Here is a 19,711-nt window from a genome sequence, read left to right as displayed (position 1 = left end):
TTACAACTTTAACACCTTGGTTTTACGTTACTTCCTTGTACCCCTTACGCTGGACATAACATGTCTGCTGTGAACTTAGTTCTCAATTAACTGTCATGCCTGAGAAACTAGTAACATTTTACCGATACCCACTTTAGTTTCAGCCAAACCAGACTGACTTATATCCTAATTTACCCCAGAAGTCAGTCCTCACATCTACATTGACAGAAAGCACCAACCACCATTTCATAAAATGCTGAATTTATTTGCAGTTAATCTTCAAGTCTCCAGCAAGTCCTTATGGTGCCTAGGAGCAAAAGAATTTGATTAGACCTCTGTAAAAAGTGTTAACACTTGCAAGGGTCTAGAGACTCACTTTTCCATCAAAGCACCGTTCTTCACACGTCTTTTCTGTTGGCCTACAAACCTCTGCAGAGCACATGAAATAGATCTGCACAGAAGAGAAACCATGTGAGGTGTACAAAGTTCATTCCTCATTCATTTGAATGAAATCTTGGCATTTGGAACTAGCCACTGAGAACCTCATTTCAGATTTGCTGACATAAGTGGGATAAGGTTCCTTTAGGTCAGTAATTGTTCCAAATATTAAGACTTAAGATTAAGAATAAAGTCACAGAATTGGTTCATTTTTAGTCAGCACACATCTTAGAAAACTTGGACCATTTAGGGCCCTAAAGGACTCCTGAATACTCACTTCTTCATCAAGGTACTTGTTTGTTGTTTGCTCCATAAACTGGAAGGCTGTGACCATGAAGCGCCTCTGGTGGCGATTTTTGGGAGAGCCACTCACTTGAAGGATGGATACATTTGGCTCATATGGGTTCCTACACCTACAAAGACAAACATAAATCATTGATAAGCAGACAGAGGGGGATAATAGAGTTCAAGTCATACTCACCCTTCATAGATAAGCACCAGTGCATTTTTTGCAGAACGAGGATAAGCTAAACAGTAATTGACAAGAATTACTGCATCTGGTTTTGGAGACTTCAGCCTTAGTTCAAGATAAACTGGTTTGCCAAGGAGCAGTCGCAAGGGCTGATGGTAAGTGGGCAAGTAGCTTGAGTAGGTGTTATCTGTTGGAATTAGATGAGATGTAAACCCACTGAGGTTACAATTTCATGCATCAAAGACTGTTTATTTGGTTTGGGTAAATGGTGCAAAAACCTTTAGCAATTCTCAGTTGAACAGCAAACAATCCAGCAGAGGAGACAGATGTTGGCAAGATGGAAGTTGGGGTTTTAACCATGACGCCAACAGTGGCCATTGACTGCTGAGCAGCACCTGTTTTGCTGTAGCGGCATTCAACCATGAACCTAAAAACATGGGTTGGCAACAGTGTTGCTTATTAATGTTATCCACAAACGATGCCAAGTTTAACACATGCAAATCCACAGGACCAAATTAGAATCATAGAAGTGTACCGATAACCCACAAACCTGAGTGGACTGCTTCTTGTAATTACACCATACTTGAGGTTCAGAGCTTTGACAATAGTCTGCACTTCAGCCAGATAGACCTTTGTCTCACCAACATCCTGTTAAGACAAAGAAATTTTCTTTGGAGGCAGCTGCCTAGATGGATTTGTCACCACATTAGAAAATCCAGAAACATTACATTCAAATGTCATAATGGCAAAACTTTAGTGCCACAGTCACTTTATGGCACATGAACAAATCTAGAGGCAATACAAGCATTGAATAGGTCAGAGTGGACAGTCTTGTGTCAAACAGTCCATCTAAAGTGTACAGCCTGATTGTTTACACTGCACAAAAAAAAAAAAAAAAAAAAAAAAAAAAAAAAAAAAAAAGTACAGAGGGGAAGAGGCCAACTTACATAAACACGTGTTCCACATTCTGTAATTTTGAACTTAAAGATGGCAACCTTGTCATTTACAAGGACTGGTTTACAGTTTGCATTCCCAGGAATAACAAGCTTGGTGGGGTCCACAGGGATGGATGCAGAGTTGTAACGAATAGCAAAAACAAAGTGATGATCGCCTGTGCACTCTGAAGTGAGGGGGGGAGGGGAGAGAAAGAAAAGTTACCATAAAGCTATTTAGATTAAGTATTAAGTTAATAGATTTTAAATACAGCTCACTAAATGGGAGCCTTACCATCGAGTGGGAAGTAGCAGGCAGATGTAGACAAGTCCACACAGCATCCCATCTTCTCACAGTCTGAGGACGAGATACCCGACGAACCACAAGTCACACGCTCCCCAGCAGTTACAGCACAATCTGAAACAAAACACCAGCCATCAAAAAACAAACCCCTGAAAGCCATGTTGAATACTTCCAACATATCTCACTTGCTGTATCCCGTTTGCACTCACTTTGTGCCTTTGATGGGGTTGGTGGTGGGGTTGGACTGCACTTGAAAGCGGGTTGGGCACGAGGGAGCAGGCCACGGTTAAACTTCCCTTTCCCTCCCTCACAAGATGCGGTAGCAACTTGTGTCTGATCAAAATCATCAACGTACAACAGCTGCACACTGTAGCTGTTAGCCTGTAAGGATTTACAAATTGAGCTTATAAGACATGAAGTGAAATAAATGTAAGCAAAGCCAAATTTAAGTAAATTACAGCCATCTTAGAGATTTGTTGTTTATTGTTACAATAAACTTACATAACAGCCACCCCCAGGTTTCACATGGCACCCAGTAAAAGGTACGGTCAGTGTGTTCTTCAAAGAGTTAACTTTATACCCACAAGATGCTGGAGCATCTGTGACAGACAGCAGCTCATTTGACCCTGAAGAGGGGAAATAAGTAGTAAATTGAAAACATGCATTCAGCAGAATTAAGACACGATTAGATAGATAGGCAGAAGAGTACATACCCAAAATCTTAACCTCACTTAATGGACCACTTGGCAGAGTAATTTGGAAGCCAAAGTCACTGCACACCACATCTAGTTCAGAAGAGCTCCGACTGGTGCTGCTGGTCCAGCTCCTTGGAGGGGCATCTTCAAATTCCACCTCGAATCCGTCGTCTATACTGCTGGTCCAGCTCCTTGGAGGGGCATCTTCAAAGTCCACCTCAAATCCACCGTCTGTACCACTGGTCCAGCTACTTGGAGGGGTATCTTCAAAGTCCACCTCGAATCTGCTGTCTGTAGCACTGGTCCAGCTCCTTGGAGGGGCATCTTCAAATTCCAACTCAAATCCACTGTCTACAAATTCCACCCCAGAAGAACCAGAACCACTGGCCCAGTTACTTTGACTGGAGTCTGCGGCCTCCTGGAATCCATGGTTAGCAAAAGGATTGCTGCTGGCACCACCTTCAGTTTCAGGAAGCGCATATTCAGGAATCCCTTCGTCACGGTCATCAAGGTGACTGTCACCTGGAGGGGAGAGTGGCAGGTGTCACAGGCGACTGCAGTCAAAAAGTTTAACCAATTCCTTTTAATAATCTAAGAGCCTGACCAAGTGGTTTTTCAAAATAGTTATGAAATAAGAGATGGACAAAAGTCTAACTTCTTCAAAATATAGTCAATTATGTTTGTATTATGTTAAGTATTGTTGCTCAATAACTTGGTGGCAAAGAAACACTAAGTGAGCATTTTAATATATTAAAGACAAAAAAAAAAAATCATATTAAACACATTTTAACAAAGGCTCAAATTAAAACAGCCACCAAACTTCAAATTTACTTTTGTAGACATAACAGTGGAAGGACACTGAAGAATTAATGCAAAAGCAGCACAAGGTACATAATCACTGAACTGACTCCATAATTAAGTACAGCAATAAGTTTATGGTTTGCTAAAATTGTCACCTTAATGTTAGTTGTGCCAGACCACTTAAGGCTGTAGCAGGCTTATAGTTACTTAGGCTTCAAAGTCAACTAGAGACAGGCCCAGGTCTGGTGGAGAAGCTGCTACAGTAAGTGAGTGTTGTGTTATTGGCAGTCGCTTACCTGAAACGATGTCTGGTTTAACCCACCCTCCCGTCGCGTACATATTAAGGAGCTGAGTTTCGTCGATCGGTTGCCATCCCCGGGCTGACGCCAGCAGTAGCGTCCCAATCAGGTAGACTACCGCCAGCAGTAACTCAAACCTGAACGCAGCCATGGATCCAAGTGAACGCCCTCCAGCAGCACCCTGGATAAAGAAAAACCTCCTGCCGCGCTATATGTAGTGATTTATAGTTAATTGATTTCACCTGGTAGCCGCTAATTTGCCCGTGCTGCCCAATTAAGGTCGCACCTGTGGTAATAAAACCCGCATTTATTTTGTTCTTTCAAAACAAATGAATTCACCGAAATTGTATTTTGTAAAAATGTGACATTTATTACTGTCTGCATCAAATTTGTTTGATAAAATGTGGCTGTATTAAATACAAGGCTTAAATCTATAGGGATGTAGTATATGCAAATACATTTTTCAACACTGTTCTTATTTTCCAGACATACATTTTAAACAATGAACAAAAATAGAGCTTTCTACAGCTCCAACCTTTCATTGCTTAGGTGCATACTTGTTAAATATAATTTAACACAATGAAGCCACATGAGCTTTTTACATGTTTAATCAACACTGGATTTTAAATAAATATGTCACATCAGCTATCCATCTCCAAAAATAGAATCTCAAGCTCTTAGTATAAAAACAGTATTCATACAGATGTTTTTTTTTGTTGTATTACATTTTACACCTGTGTACAATGTTTCATCAGCTGTAGTTATTTCAACCCATACTGAAGCATCTCAGTTTCTACTCAAAATAACTCAACTCTGCCTGACCTTTTCCTCCTAATTTTTACAAGAAAAGCTGAACATCTATATGATGTCAGTTTATAAAGTTATTCTATAATCAGAAATCACATCTTTCTCTTTAACCTAAGTGAAAAAAATGTAAAAAGGCAGAAACTTCTTGGCGTGGCAAAAGAATTTATTGCATATATTTCAAGTATACAGACACCCATGTATTTTATTACTGCACCCACAGGTCAAATAAACAGACTATTCAATAGTCTTTATTCAAAACACAATAGAACTTTCTTTGACTCTTATTCTCTATAGCCAGTAATAACAATGAAAAAAAAAAAAAAAGGAATAGCCACAAAAAACAATTTACTTGTAGGCATTGGCTTTATGTTTGGGCAAAAAGTTGAAATTCTTCGGGACAGGTCCAAGTAGCATTTCACTGGAGAGGGGACCAAGTAAGAGGTTAAAATACAGAAATACATTCATTTAACAGTTAAACGTAGCTTGATTTTGACAGTTTAGACTCTTTTGTGCTCACCTTATCCTGACCCAGTCCCCAACGTGTTGACTGGCCATCAGGGACTCCAGGTAGTTTCTGCCCATGTAGTACGGAGGTCGCTCGTTGATCTTCTGAGGCACTCGCTCCAAAAGGCCCACTGGAATATACCTGAGAGACACAGAGACACAGGTGGAAGGGTAAAGTCACCTATCTTTTATAATTGCTATTCTTAATCACTATCAAACACATCTTAGACATCAGAACAGTCTTAGAACACACTGCCTAACAGTGGGCCTACTATTAAAGTACTGTATTTCTACCAGCATGTCCACACCGAGTCTGTTTCTGTATCCAATGACAAACTGTGATGAATACTGCTTTCTTCGTGTTGGCACCCACCTGCACATGAAGGAGAGCCACTCCAACATGAAGGTGCGGGTCTTCTCCACACCTCGAGTGTCAGAGCCCCAGTGCTCCAGACCAAAGTTGGTGAAATCCCTGAGGACGTCCAGTCGCTCACTGGATGAGATGTCCCAGTGTCTGCTCTCCTTTATTTCAGTGAAGATCCAGGGCTTAATGAGAGCACCTCTGAAGAGAGCCAACCACAACAAAAGTTAACCATGCAATGCTGACCTAACATTATAACCTCCTATCAAATTAAAGTTCACTTCATAAATGATTGGGCTTCTAAATGTGGAGTTGCATGTTTCAGCCTTAATGAGTCTGACGATTTCCGAACATATGTATGTATGTATGTATGTATAAGTAAAAAATAAAAGTGAGCATTGGTTACAAAGGGATAAATTCATGTCTGAACAGTAAACACAGTACCTGACAACATATGACAGGCACAGAAGAAAGGTGTTTGCAAAATGAGAACGGAGCTCACTGCCAAATACAAATATTTCATTCTTTATTGAAGAAGGCAGCACACTTTCTTTTCTTAAGGTGTCTTGAAGGCTAAGCATAGTCAAAGTGATTTGTTTGTCATGGCACCAACCTTGCAATCATAAGACCAGAAACTCCAGTCTCTCTGGCTTTCATGGCATCTTCATAGGACAGAATATCTCCATTACCTGAGACAACAAACACACCTCACCTTAGTTCATTTCATTTTATCTCTTCGTTCATTCATTTCATGTAGCTACACCCTTTACCAATCTACATACCAAAAAGCGGGACAGGACTAGCCAGTTTGGAGCAGGTGGAGATATAGTCCCAGTCAGCTAACTTAGTGTAGCGCTGCTCTCTGGATCTGCCGTGCAACTGGAAGAAAACAACAGCATCAGTGGTGTGTCATTTACTGTAATGCCAACATCTATGTCACAATTACAATGTTAAATATTACCTTTAATATAAATTCAGGGTCAGACTGATATTGACAGACTATTTTTTTTTTTTCACATTTATTAATGTTACTTCGATTACAAAACTTACTGTGACCATTGAGACGCCCCATTTCTTCATCTCAGGGATGAGTTTGTGTGCTACGTTGCTCTTCTCCTGAACACCGGTGCGGATCTTGACTGTCAACGGGACATCAAGAACCTTCAGGCAGAAAAAGTCACGTCAAAACATTCTTCTAGAAATAGACAACACTGTGAGATCGCCTTCATTGAAAACAAAATATATGTGGAACGTTTTACTGGTAAAAAAGATCCACCCTTACGTAGTTCATTCCTTTGATTATCTGTTCAAACTTTCTGGTGCGTGTCATCAGGCCGCAGCCTCCACCCTGATGAGGGAAAGCAAACAAATACCATCTGTCAGAGCATCATACTGATGTTATATGTCCTGCCAAACACCATTATGTATGCTTTATACACCCAATCATAAAAGGCAAACGCCCATTTGGCTCTCACTCATCACAGTACCATACTAGTTCACCTGCATGTTTATCCATTTTGTTTATTGACTCTGTCTCAACCACTGTAAGAAAACATTGTTTTATTGCCTGCGACATCACAAAGGAAATATTTTGAAGCCTTTATTTTAGGAGATGAAATGAAACTCAAACGAGCATGCAGAGAAACTCTGGTGGTTGTAAAGCCAGTGTTTGTCTGTTCTGATCTGTTAGACATCTGTAGATATAAAAGGTATTATTATCATTATAAGGTCTTATTTTAACCACGGAGGGAATAGAAAGGTTTGAAAATACTGAGTAAAGCTGCTACAATTTGAACTGCAGTGACAGTGGAACTTCTAATCAGAACTGGTTTGATAAGGGGTTTACCTTCTTGTAGACGAGGTCAATGGGGCATCCTGAGTTGATGTCTACGAAATCAACCTCGGTGTTATTGTTGATGAGCTCTGCACACCTTGTCATGGTGTCGGGGAAGCATCCCTCCACCTGAAGACACAATTTTTGACTTCAGAACTGAGGCCATAATCACAACTCTTTACAGAAAACAAGCCTTGTTTATAAGAACAACGTGAACAATCATTCAGCTACTCTTAGGAGTCTCAATAATCTGTATTGACATCACCTGGACACCAAAAACATCTTCACTTTCGTGTCGTTTCAGGAGGGCCCACTCTGACTGCTGCCCCTGCAGCAGGTTTGTGCACATGGCCATCTCCCCACAGGTGATATCTGCTCCAAAGCGCTTGCACACACGACGGAAAGGCAGATTTCCACACTGAGAAAGAGAGGGAATTATTTAGTCATGGGCCAGCATTTGATATAACTTATTTTATAGACAGTATAATACTGGTTCTTAAGAGTGACTTTTTAAATAAACTCTCATCATGAATGACAAGAAATCCGACATGTTTGGCAGCATTTAAACATTTAAGTACATCAACAACACATCAAAAGTCGGCACTCAGTTCAATCTGGTTCTACTCACAGTTGTTAGAGGAGCAAGGTAGAGCTTGTCTTGAAAGTCCACCTTGAACGAAGAAACAAAGAAAATCACTCTCTATACATTAACATCCTACAAGTGCAGGGATTTAACATGCTCTTAAATATTCATCAGTATCAGTGTGCTTTATATTAAACAAAAATAATACACACAAACACAACATTCCTTGTGTATTTAAAATGTGTCACCAATTATATCTGGGGAAATATAATCTTGAAGGAGAGATGGTTGGCTGAGATATACCTGCTTCTTTTCACATGAGCGCAGCTTGATGACATCTACATCAGTCAGTGGGCCAACAGTCTTCACTGGAGGCTGTTTATCTGTGTTGGCTTGTAGCTGATCACAAAGAAAACAAGTAATACTTATTAAACATGAGGCAACACGCTATATATACACCTTCCTCTGCTGACCGGGAACAAGAGGTCTGAGCAGAGGTCTGTACCTGTGCTTCTGCCTCAGTGGACACTTGCTGCTCCGCTGCTGTTGTTGGATCTGCAGCTACTTCAGCGGCACAAGAATGACCTATGTAGAATTAGAATACCGAATTAAAATCATACACCTGTTGCCTAACTAATATGAGCTGATTAATTGAAAGCTCCAGTAAGTGCCACTTCAGAGACGCTTCCTTTTCACTAATTACACACAGGCAGACGACGACTGACAGCTAAAGTTCGAGTTTAGTTTTTAGTCTTACCGTTGCCTTGCTGCTCTTTTTTGTCTTTGTTGTTTGAAAGTGTTTTGAGGTACTCTGCTGACTTCTTGAAAGCCACCGAACGCTTCCTCAGACGATTCTGGAGGTCTTTACTCAGGCTGTTCTTCACCGTGGTCTTGCCCTCACAGGCTTTAATTAGCTCGGCGTTCTCCATGGTTTTGAAGTCAGCTGTAGTGTGTGCCTTGGCGAAGCGGCAGGTGAGACCAAAAGCACACTTTCCAAACGTGTCATAGAGGTAGCAGCTTTCCCCGATGTCTGCGGGCTTAGAGGCCAAGTAGGATGGGACGTCATGGGCAAAGTGGCATTTGTCTCCAAAGGGACAGACCCTATCGACCTGCATGGATAGGAAGAGTCATGACAAGAACCATCAGTTGACACAGTGCTTGAATGTGGTATGTGTGAGTAGACGGTTACATTTTCATACCTGAATGACGGAGAGACACAGTCGTCTCTCATCATAGGCGGTAGGTTTTGTGTGTGGCCTCGACTTATTCTGTCCCCGTAGTCTTTTACCGTCTGGTTTCCCCCCCTTATTGCTCTCCTCAGGTTCAAGTTTGAGCTTTTTTGCCTCAGGTTCCTCAATAGGTGTCTCCTTCGTCTCATCAACTTTGTCATTTTCGTCGGCCTTCTCTCCTTTTGGGCCTTTCCACTCAGAGTCCACAAACCCATGAAATTTCTCTTTGGTTGTTAGAAATCTGAAAGACGAAAACATAATGATCCAGTCAGTACTGCAATTTCCTTGAATGTGCAAACCTTCGTGGCAGTAAACCAGATTCTGATGCTGCAATCTTTATATATTTTTAAAGCAGCATATTACATAAAAGATGTAACTGTTTTGTTTGTTTTGTTGTATGGTTGTGATGCGAGACTGGTGACAGCTCAGAACTGCTGTGTCATTTGTTTCCAAGGACAAATTCACATCATATTCTGTCATACTTGCACTACTATCACATATACTATTCTGTTCATAGCCAAATTGCATGAGGGATTAGCCATTAGTCATTGCAAAACCTGGCGCAAGAGCTACAAGTCCACTCCCTGTGCAAGAAGTCAAGTGCATTCACTATAGCTGCTGAGCCTTTTTGCTGACCTTGCAGTCCTTGTTGGCTCCATCAGACAAAGCGTTGTGCAGTGTGAAATGGTTTTGGACCTACTTCTAAAATGTATGAAGAATAAAAAAATGTCTGAAGATCAGATGACCCAGATGAAGTGTTCTAAAGCGTACAAGTGTTGCTGTCACATCATCATCAACACGTTCTCGTGTGTTTCACACAGAGCTGGTCACTCACTCTGGTTTGATGGCAGATTCACCCTTGACAGCCACATCTTTCCTTTTTTCAACGGCTTCCTCCGCTTTCTCCATCACTCCTTCGCTGGCTTTCTCCAGTCCTTTCTCTGCAAACATGGCCATACATCAGGTGATCACTCACTAATGTGTTGCTTGACAGGAGAGTCACAGACTGTATCCTGGTCCTGGTCCACATGCAGACCTAACTGTACTTCCTATAACTTAAACACCAGCTGTAGCTGACGTTCTTCTATTTAACTTTAATATAAGTTGTCTGTCTGATTAAACACAAATCAGCCTGTTAGTCACCTGTTGTTATTAAAGGTTGGCAGAGTTAAGAGTTAGTGCAGCATGCTTTACTCCAACAGGGAGATCAACAGACCATGCTAAAAGCTAACAGCTAACGGCAGATGACGTGAACAGCTGCAGCCTCGCTGACGCGTTTAATCTAATGCAACTAAAACTATTCAAAGTGTGGTCAGTGGTACACAATGAACAGAAACAGATCGCTGCTTACACTTCTGTCTCATCACCAGCACGCACGGCAACAATCCTACAGCGTGAGGGAGCGGGGGTGCTTCCTTTGGTGAGGTCCGTGGCGTACTGACTGACTAACATTGGTTCCGTCTCCGCCAACCTTTGATTGAAATAAATTTTAAATAAATATGTAGAAACTGTTTAAGCCTTAAAACGGCACCATCTTCAATATAGCTAAAAAACAAAACAAAAGCATGTTTATATATATTAGAACATTAAAAATAAACAGATTTATGAATGAAACATATAGTCAGATGTCACATATTTTTTTTGTATTTCACTTTTATTTCAAGATTGCATCTTCAAACAACTCTCCAGCATGTTAATTCATTCATCTTTGGAAAGTCAGGGGAATAAAAAAAAGCCCTATCTAGAGCCAGTGCTTAGTTTGTCCATTCTGGGCTACTGTAGAAAAATGGTGAATAGTGGTGCAACAAGGTTGAATGTTTAAGAGGATCCATGGTGTTGTGAAACAGTTACGGTAACAAAAATGTTGTGATTCTTGTTTTCTGATAATTACACACACCAATGAAAACATACTTATGAATATGACATTCCATATTCTGCAAATAGAGCCACGTAAATCTTACACACTGGACCTTTAAGTTGTTCAAGTATAAAGTCCTAGTCTCAGCTTCTCCCTTGTAAGGATTTGCTGCTTTCATTGCTTTATATGAAAGGAAACTGAACATCTCTGGGTTTTTGGGTGACAAGCATTCTGAAAGTGGATCTTATGGTATGGTGATTTTTCCCTATTTTCTGATATTTTATGGATCTAATGATTGATTCAGAAAAAATCAGTTGTGCCCTTCCCAGACATTTTGAAAATGAATGTTGGAAAGTTGCACTACTACATGAAAAAATAAAATCTTGAAACAAAAACATCAGTAGCATCCAACATGATGCAATATTAAAACACACATACAGTTACATTGAGTCATCTGGTGAGACAGAAAGTTTTTCCATCTTTGCAAGAAACCGCTTTTTGCTGGAATCCAGCACGTTGATGCCGTTTTTCTGGAAGTCATATCCAATGGTCTGCAGCTTCTCAAGTCGCTCTGTAATGTTCTGTGTGCTGTAGTCTAAAACCTTGGGCTTCTCCACTATCTGCTTCATTGTTATTCCTCCTTTTATGAGACAGTCCAGTTTTACGCACAGCGTGTCCTGCCCAGTGTACAGAACCGATGGGCAGCTTAAGATCAGTTGTTTTATGTCAGCTTTCCGACAGCCAAGTGAAGTCATCTTCTGCCGCAGACTGTTAAAATTCCTCTGTAAATATTCATTAGAAAGGTCCAGAATGTTTGCTCCATGGCCTTCAAGAAGAGCAAGCAGTTCTGAATCACTCAGCTTCAGAGAAGATCTCAGGGTGTCAATATTTTTCCTAACTCTCTTAGTGCTCCGGATAAGAATGTAAAGGTTTTTGGATATGACGGCTTTGGGAAACTGCTCTGGATTCTTCCCACCGAGTTCAGCACAGACGTCCTCCAGAAACTCTACCATCCGCTTGTTGAGCTGTAAACTGTTGGAGAATGTCCGCGGCGCTGTCGTCAGCAGCCGATGGAGGTCTTTGGTGTTCAGTTCGAGTGAGCTCAGAAAAGCGATGTTCTTCTCTAAGTTCTCGTTATCACTGGATCGGAAGAAAGACTCGGGTGAGCGATCTATGATGGTCACAATTTCTGAATCAGTCTTGAAGATCTTTCTCCAAAGCCCCCAACGCTGCTCTAAGTGTTCAATCGAGCGTGTGACAGCACGGGGATAACGGGATATGATGCCTGCGATAACTTTGCGGCTGGCGCCTTTGCTCTGCAGAAACTGAAAGAGACCTTGCTCGTTTGTGAAGGCTTTACGGAGAACCCCGGGCTGACGCTGGCGTGCCATCTTCACATCAACTCCCATGAGATTCAGGTTCTCCAGCAGAGATTCATTCTCTGGGCACACTGGCAGCTTTGACTCAGTACGTTTAGCATTAGTACTGCAAAGCCTCCTGAGAAGGCATGTTGATGCCAGCTGTACTGGAATGAGTCCAAATCTGGGCTGCAATGCCACTGAGTGACAGAGGCCGACGAGGACCCTCACTGCGTGCACTGCTGCCATTTTTAATGAGAGGAAGATCACTGTAATGTCACTGCTGGTGCTGCTGTGGACCTGTAAGAAGAAAAATAAATAACAACACATTAGGTGAATGACAACAGAGACATTTAGTCAAAGAAACAAGAGCTATCATAGCCACATTGTCATGAACAGGATAGTGTTTGTAATAGGTAATAAAGAGGATATCTACAAAATATCACTTAACTCAGTACTCAGATGCTCCATCTTTACAGTTCCCTGAATCAAAGCAGTAACTTCACACTGCAAAACTCATCGATTATAGGTAAAAGTCCAATTTAAGCACAGTAAGTATTATTAGTAAAATATGCTTGAAGTTATCCAAACTTAAAATGCTCATAATGACAGGACCCCATCAGCGTGTTATAATACACACAGTATATATCCATATGTAGCCATGTACATACAAAACACACACACACACACACACACACACACACACACACACACCCTAGTCAGTTGTTGTTTTTTCCTGTCATTGTTTTGTCTGCTCTTTACATAGCCCTTCTTGTTTTTTGTAATGTGTGTGCACCACACTGTCTCGTTTCACTGTGTACTGTGGTTGAAATGAAAATAAAACCCTCTTGAATCTCGATGACGTACTTTAATTTCTCACATAATGGTACATATTGCAGGATTAAGAATTGGAGTGCTAGTTTTAAGTACTTAACAGTGAATCATTTTGATTTGGTTGTGTTTGTAAAAAAGCGTCTTTGCCGGAGTAACTTAGACATAAAGAGGCACAAATGGAAAGTTTGAATCAAGTGCGTCAACATTTCACTTTCGAGTTGTTCCTTACACACAGACTGACACCAGCTTCAGCACACAGTAGCTCTCCTGTCGTCGCACAACATGATTAGCGCCAATTTGAAGCGTTGTCGTATAAAAGAACATACACACGTACCATATATGTTTGCTTTCTTTCTGTTATCCGTCAGCTTGCTGGCGAGATGAATATTTTGAAAACACCTGGTCCATCTCAGAGTCACGACGGAAAGTGTTGAAGAGCATCTTCCATGGCTGGACCGAAAACACCAAACGTCATGATTATTGTTGCTTAGCGCCCTCGAGCGTCTCGGGGTCAAACTTCTTCTTCCTCTGTTAACCAGCAGATAGAGGCAGAGGTCTGTCTGTCAGCTCAGGGCTGCACGCTGCTAGTCCCCACACTCAAAGGGTTATAAGGTAACTGTAAACTAATGATATAATCAGAAACAATAACAAATTAGCTCAAATTCCACCACCATTATTCTTTGATTAACCACTGCATATGTTCTGTGTCTGTGTTTTTTTTTTATTCTTCTTTTTTTTTTTATTGAATCAATTCATGTTTCAGTTATATTTCACGTACATTTCTATCTCCATAATTAATGCTATAACCGGTTCCACCCTGCCAGGATGTGGTTCCAGTGAAGATAATTACATTTCTTAATTGTAATTTAATTCATATATACTGGATCGGCCTTCAGAATCCTCCATTTATGCCATTATTTGTGTGTAAAATCTTTCAGTTCATTCATAGTTGTATTAGGATGTTTGGTTGGCTCTCTTTTTAACATTTAGGTTTAATCATAAAAACGTTAAATTGTAGAGTAAATTGTGCGTTGCATTAATATTTAATTCATGATAGACATACAACTGATGTTCTTCTACGCCCATGCTGTACAAGAGAGCATTTGCCATGTGGTGTGGCTCACAGCCTCGCACTGAAAAACCTACTGACCCATTGTGTCCCTTTACTGATGAGTCCCACCACTCATGAATATTTTAATGCAGCCCAGTGATATCTTCATTATGCAAATGAGCATTCACCCCTGCTGCTCTAAGATTGAAGTGAGTATGAAAACTGCTTCCACTGAGTTTCAGTGAACAGGACACAGTTTATTTTTGATTACCATGCACCATTCCTCTTTTCTCCCACTTGTCCAAAGCACTTTTGCTTGGATTTGCATAATGATGTGGTCGAGGGCAACTCTTATGCATTATGTTTCTGCATGGTTTAATCATTTCTTTTTAACTCACTGAGAGACAAATGATGAGAGGAGAAAAGTGGAAGTCATAAGGAAGAAGGCCAAAGTTGAATTTGCTCCTATGCTAATAAGAGAAAATGAATTTACTCCAATGATGTAATTCATACATGTTACATCTTTTGCATTTTATAGTAGCTTTATGCCTCCATGGCCATATCTTACACTCAGTAGCCAGTTTATTATGTTTACTTGATGCAGTTTGTTTATTTTCATCATTATTATTCATTTTCTGTGCACCTATTTTCTCTCTCCCTCTGAGCCTCTTGGAAATGTAAAGTGAATTTATGTGTTACTTCATGCATGAATGTGACTACTGTTGTATATTCTGTCCTGATCTCTTTGCTGTGGTCTACCTGATGAGTTGCTTGGGTAACTTACTGACACAGGACTCCTTCAGCGAATCAATAATTTATAAACTGGCGAAACTTTCAAATGCTTGGTGGTTCATGTAGACGCTGTTGCACAGACAGCGGGTGTTCACAGGTGGGATCAAATTGTTGAGAATGTCCAAAAGAAGATGGGTGGAATTCAAAATCTGCCAGACTATAAGCTGTTCAGCTCCGGTCAGCCGAAGGCACAGAGCATCCTCCCCTGCTGCTGCTGGTATGTTGTAAATGTTTCTAAAAAGCAGGAGACACTTTGGTAACTTATCTTGGTAGTTTAATTTGTAGATGTTTTTACATTAACATTTATTCAGTCCCCACGAGGGCTACAGCTTAAAGTGAGGACAGGAATTGTGTTGTTTCTGTGAATTTGGACATTTTTAACAACCTGAGGTCGAGTTTACTTTCTACAAATAGGCTGCACATACAGTGCATTACACAAGCTGTATATTTTGTCAGATTTAAGATCTGTAATTTGTCTGTTTTTATGAAACGGAGCAAGCCTTTAGATTTAAAAGGTGACAATAACCTGTTTTAATGGTATAACTATTGCATAATATATATTGTAGACTAAAGATTAAATCCAGTCTGAAGTCTGTAAGTTAAATATTGGCCAGACTGCCCTTTATCGCCTCCATCTGTCCAGGAAACCGATGCCAGTCTCTCATGTTACCTGCTGTCCCACTCAGCCAAGGAAGCTCAAATGTTTTCTTTCAACTGACTATATACCAGTGTCTTTGAAATGTGCTCAGAATAGTCCAGTTAAGTGGCATGCTTTGGCGATGGCCAAAGGAAAAAGAACAGTGCTCTGAAATGAAAATATTTAGTGTTAAAAAGAAACCTCTCAACTGGGACAGCTATGGCAACATTTCCTCCCGTTACCATAGAAACTGAGCAGACGTTTTAAGCAGGATTCAGACCGGATACAATGCAGTGAAATTTATGACATTATGAAACTCATCAGATATGATGATTTTATTATTAAGTGCCATGCCTGTAATGCCTCTACACATTTGAACAACAAACAGTGAGTCATGTGGTTTATCTTAGAAGTATTACACAACAAACAAATGTCCGATTGTTAGGCTGAAGTGCATTACTCTTATACTTCTGCCCGACAGAAATATACTGTACTCTTTACTCCAGTACATTTATTTCGCAGCTATAATTACTAGTCACTTTACAATTTCAGATTTTCCATAAAAAAAATATGATTTGACTTTTAAATTATGCCAGATTTTCATAGATTAAACAACCTTATTGCAAGTGTCCAAAATGAGCTCCACCATGCAGCTTACACTAATATTGATGAATTAATAGTAATCCTATTATTCTGTGATAAATATAACACTGACTATGGTCATTTTGCACAATTAAATTAATATTTTTTGCTAATAAATGTGCATTTTTAATTGAGTAAATACAAGAAAACAACACTTTTGTAATGTAGGACATTTATGCTGGGCAATTGTTACTTTTTACTTAAGTAAAATGTATCAGTAAAACTGGAAATAGAAATAATTACGACATTATAGACAGCACGTGAAGGCAACACTAGTGGAATGCGAAGGGGCGTGGCCGCGAGGGCACCTACACGACGTCATCATAGTTGGGTCTCATGTTTACGTGGAAAACATGGCGGCGGACTACCAACAAGGAGACAGCACCTAGATAAATGCGTGTAGACTCCAAGACTAGAGATATTTAAGTGTTCATTGTTTTAGATTTTAGTCGTCCGTGTTTCGCATGAAGCAGTCTCCCTCTTGTTTTAGCCACAGGGACCGCGGTGATGGAAGACGAGGAGAGGCAAAAGAAGCTGGAGGCCGGCAAAGCAAAGGTAGGATTCTTGGTATTATTTGGTGTTAGCATAAACTTACAAACTGTCATTGCTGTGAAGTAGTAACGTAATGTTGTCGACCACTTATTTTCCCACGGCTGGACTGTCAGCTGTTTTTTTTTTTTGGCTTGCCACCCCTCCCTCCTTCCCTCCCCTCCGGTTACCCCCCTCTCAGCTGTCAGTCCCGGCAAACATGCGCCCTGACAGCCGGGGCTGTTAGCGCAGCCGCTGCTAGCCACTAGACTCCTTTGTCATGCTTCATTTGAAAAGCGTTGCTCAGCGTGTTTGACTTTATTTCTCCTGTAAACTGGCTCGTATCCTAGCTCAATCACTCGTCATCGCATCGTTTTTAAAAGCTTACAAACGCCACCTGAAACGAGGCTGACAGGCTGGTGTAACAGGATTTACAGGACACATCCCCACTCAGCAAGAGCAAACACTGCCCCACATGTTAAACTTGTGTGCTCTGTTGGCTTTACCAAGCAGAAGCATGAAGAATGAGTTCAGGATAACCCCACATCCATTCAGTAACTGATGTAAACAATTAACATTGTTTATGTGATATATGGCAATAAAACACATTATACACTGCTCTGTTATAGCTTTGCTGGTGGTGTTGTGTAATCTTGCAGCAGCTCTGTTGATATTTGTATACCCAAACATCTTGGGTATGATTTCTGTCACTAACATGCCATCTTAATAACATAAAGCTGGTCAAAGCACAGCGTGATTTGCCTCCACTTTACACATCAAATAGAAAATACACAGCGTGATAATAACACAACCCGAAGATGGCAAGCAGAGAGAGATTAATAAGCTTCATCTTCAAACAAAAGTCACAAATGTAACTGTTCATCGCTCTTCAAATAACATTTTTTGGTGCTGCTGTGATTCACCAAAAACCCCCCACAAAGAGTTGGTAATTCATTCTGCCCGTCAGGGGGAAAAGGCGCTCCACTCCTCCAAAACACTTTCCAACATGACCTTGCAGTGAAACGCATAATCCTCTGTGTTCGGTGTGTCCTTTGCTCGCCCCAGGTTTCACATCGGAGGGTGGTGCTCTGGCTTTTAGGTTAGCACGGTGGGGGGAGACCATGAGAAAGAGCATCTCTGTGGTTATGGCTCTGGCATTTTGGTGTATAAAAGGCCCCTCTGTACTGCGGGAGGGTTTTTTACACAGTGCCATGTCACCCCGTCCTCACATGCAGGGGAGAAACTTTAAAAGACTTTTCAGTGAATAGCACATTGATAATGATTATGGGGGATATCCAGGACATTATTATTTGTTCTAATAGCCTCACTGACTCCAACATAAGCTCAGACTGAATACAAGCTGATATGTCAGAGTCAATCAACAACCTATGGGGAGTGTTTGGATGATGACATGACACTGCCTCTCCAAACTTCCAAACCATTTTTTAGATATAAAATGAATAGTGAGGCCTTTCCTTTGTCTACATTTTAATAAGAGCTGTAGTTGGGAAGAAGTATGACTGTCAGGAGGGCTGCTGTGATTTTCCACTTTGAAAGAGCAGTGACAGTGACAGGGTAATGTGTTTCTTTAACCAGTGTTCATGTTGATGTCTGAGTGAAGTGAGAACTGTCAGCCGTCTATTGTATCGCCTGTTTGAAATGATGTCTGTCGTAAGCAAGTGCCTAGTCATGCTAGACAATAGGCAAAGCGTAAATTGTGGGCTGGTGTTGCCGGCCTATTGTTCCAAGCCATTAACTACAGATGTATTGTTGCTCTCACTTTTCTCTGTGGCAAAATGGACCATACTGACAAGTGCATGAACAGCATTACAGACTTTGGCTCAGTTCTCCAGTTACATGGAAGATGAGGCTTTGCTGTTCTCGTTGAACAACGCCCAACACTGCAGTGATGAGCTCAAGATGGTGTAAATATTTTGTGTTGGCTCAAAGAAACTCTGATATGGCAGCTTTGTACAATCACCAAAGGGGGAAGTCTTGACTTTAAAACTCTTTCAGGTCAATCCTGCAGATGCTTCAACAAGCTCTGTAAAGTCACCTTATAATGTGCCAATTTCCTGTCTGGTCCAGTGCAGAGAGAGGAGAGCGATGTTTCATCCGAATGACTGCTGCCAATAAAGGTTGAGCTGTTGGCTTCCTTTAATGTTGGGGCGCTCTCCATTGATTTTCCCTTTTGTGTGTAGATCAGTCTTGCTCCCTCTGTCACACACAGCATGTTGAACAGCGCTGATCTTTAATGAAACTTCAGGGAATGACATGTGCCAGCCCGTCTGCTGTTTCAGCGCTTACAGATTGAACCTGATTGGCCCAGGTGGAGAACTCTGCAGTCTTTGTTTTTTTTTAAAAGTATAATTTGGCCCAAGGGATGCATCACCTCTCATGGAGGATGGTACACGTATCTGATGTGCCTATAGGTCACAGATTAAAAGTATGTTAGCAACTTTACCGACTTGTTGTTGTCTTTACTTTGTACCCATTCAAAGATTGGTGTCGGCCTGCAAAGCGAGGTGTCAGGGCGGTGGATATCTGATGCACAATGACATAAATCCTGTTGTAGCTTTTCATATCTAATCATGATGCTCAAAGGGTGTCTTACTAATACAGAAGTAGAAGTAGGTTTTCAGGTTCAGATAGCCCAAAGCACAGTGTCAGTGTCGGGCAGCATTGGAGGTTTTGAGGACAGCAAAGGTACAAGTTGATCTACTTAGCTCAAGCCTGAATGGTTAATCCTGAACCTGACTAATCATGAATGTGC

General features: G+C 41.0%; 4 protein-coding genes across 10 annotated transcripts in view; 1 reads left to right on the top strand and 3 right to left on the bottom strand.

Moving 5' to 3' along the window:
* Positions 1–223: 223 nt before the first annotated feature.
* On the bottom strand, positions 224–4,116 carry LOC104927573 (zona pellucida sperm-binding protein 4-like). Its single transcript, XM_010741686.3, has 12 exons — positions 3,918–4,116; positions 2,839–3,342; positions 2,627–2,751; positions 2,335–2,506; positions 2,117–2,239; positions 1,837–2,009; positions 1,440–1,537; positions 1,168–1,316; positions 899–1,076; positions 695–830; positions 356–430; positions 224–286 (listed from the first exon to the last, which is right to left on the bottom strand). Exons 1-12 carry the CDS (start codon positions 4,069–4,071, stop codon positions 278–280), a joined length of 1,896 nt encoding a protein of 631 aa, XP_010739988.2. The 5' UTR covers positions 4,072–4,116; the 3' UTR covers positions 224–277.
* A 756-nt stretch (positions 4,117–4,872) lies between these two features.
* dus3l (dihydrouridine synthase 3-like (S. cerevisiae)) lies at positions 4,873–10,693 on the bottom strand. Of its 2 annotated transcripts, none has more exons than XM_019254792.2 (16): positions 10,590–10,693; positions 10,074–10,179; positions 9,209–9,479; positions 8,767–9,118; positions 8,515–8,594; positions 8,313–8,408; positions 8,055–8,096; positions 7,692–7,844; positions 7,439–7,555; positions 6,875–6,940; positions 6,643–6,753; positions 6,375–6,471; positions 6,206–6,281; positions 5,605–5,793; positions 5,245–5,373; positions 4,873–5,145 (listed from the first exon to the last, which is right to left on the bottom strand). In XM_019254792.2, exons 2-16 carry the CDS (start codon positions 10,145–10,147, stop codon positions 5,073–5,075), a joined length of 1,926 nt encoding a protein of 641 aa, XP_019110337.1. In that variant the 5' UTR covers positions 10,148–10,179; positions 10,590–10,693; the 3' UTR covers positions 4,873–5,072. The 2 variants fall into 2 exon arrangements, with proteins under 2 accessions (XP_019110337.1, XP_027143264.1); XM_027287463.1 differs by lacking the exon at positions 10,590–10,693 and adding an exon at positions 10,382–10,577.
* Positions 10,694–10,883: 190 nt separating this feature from the next.
* Positions 10,884–13,828, bottom strand: mterf1 (mitochondrial transcription termination factor 1). The gene is made up of 2 exons (XM_010741684.3): positions 13,623–13,828; positions 10,884–12,754 (listed from the first exon to the last, which is right to left on the bottom strand). Exons 1-2 carry the CDS (start codon positions 13,623–13,625, stop codon positions 11,537–11,539), a joined length of 1,221 nt encoding a protein of 406 aa, XP_010739986.2. The 5' UTR covers positions 13,626–13,828; the 3' UTR covers positions 10,884–11,536.
* Positions 13,829–16,719: 2,891 nt separating this feature from the next.
* The window catches only part of akap9 (A kinase (PRKA) anchor protein 9), a 59,482-nt gene continuing 56,490 nt past the window's right edge, over positions 16,720–19,711 (top strand). For all 6 annotated transcript variants that reach the window (XM_019254807.2, XM_019254806.2, XM_019254808.2 and 3 more), the window contains exon 1: positions 16,720–16,965. In XM_019254807.2, the coding sequence (XP_019110352.2) occupies positions 16,918–16,965 (48 nt within the window). In that variant the 5' untranslated portion in view covers positions 16,720–16,917. The remainder of the gene's footprint in view (positions 16,966–19,711) is intronic.

Source organism: Larimichthys crocea, chromosome XIII (assembly GCF_000972845.2).
Source record: "Larimichthys crocea isolate SSNF chromosome XIII, L_crocea_2.0, whole genome shotgun sequence".
Taxonomy (NCBI): Eukaryota; Metazoa; Chordata; class Actinopteri; family Sciaenidae; genus Larimichthys; species Larimichthys crocea.
This window is presented reverse-complemented; position numbering and strand designations above follow the sequence as displayed.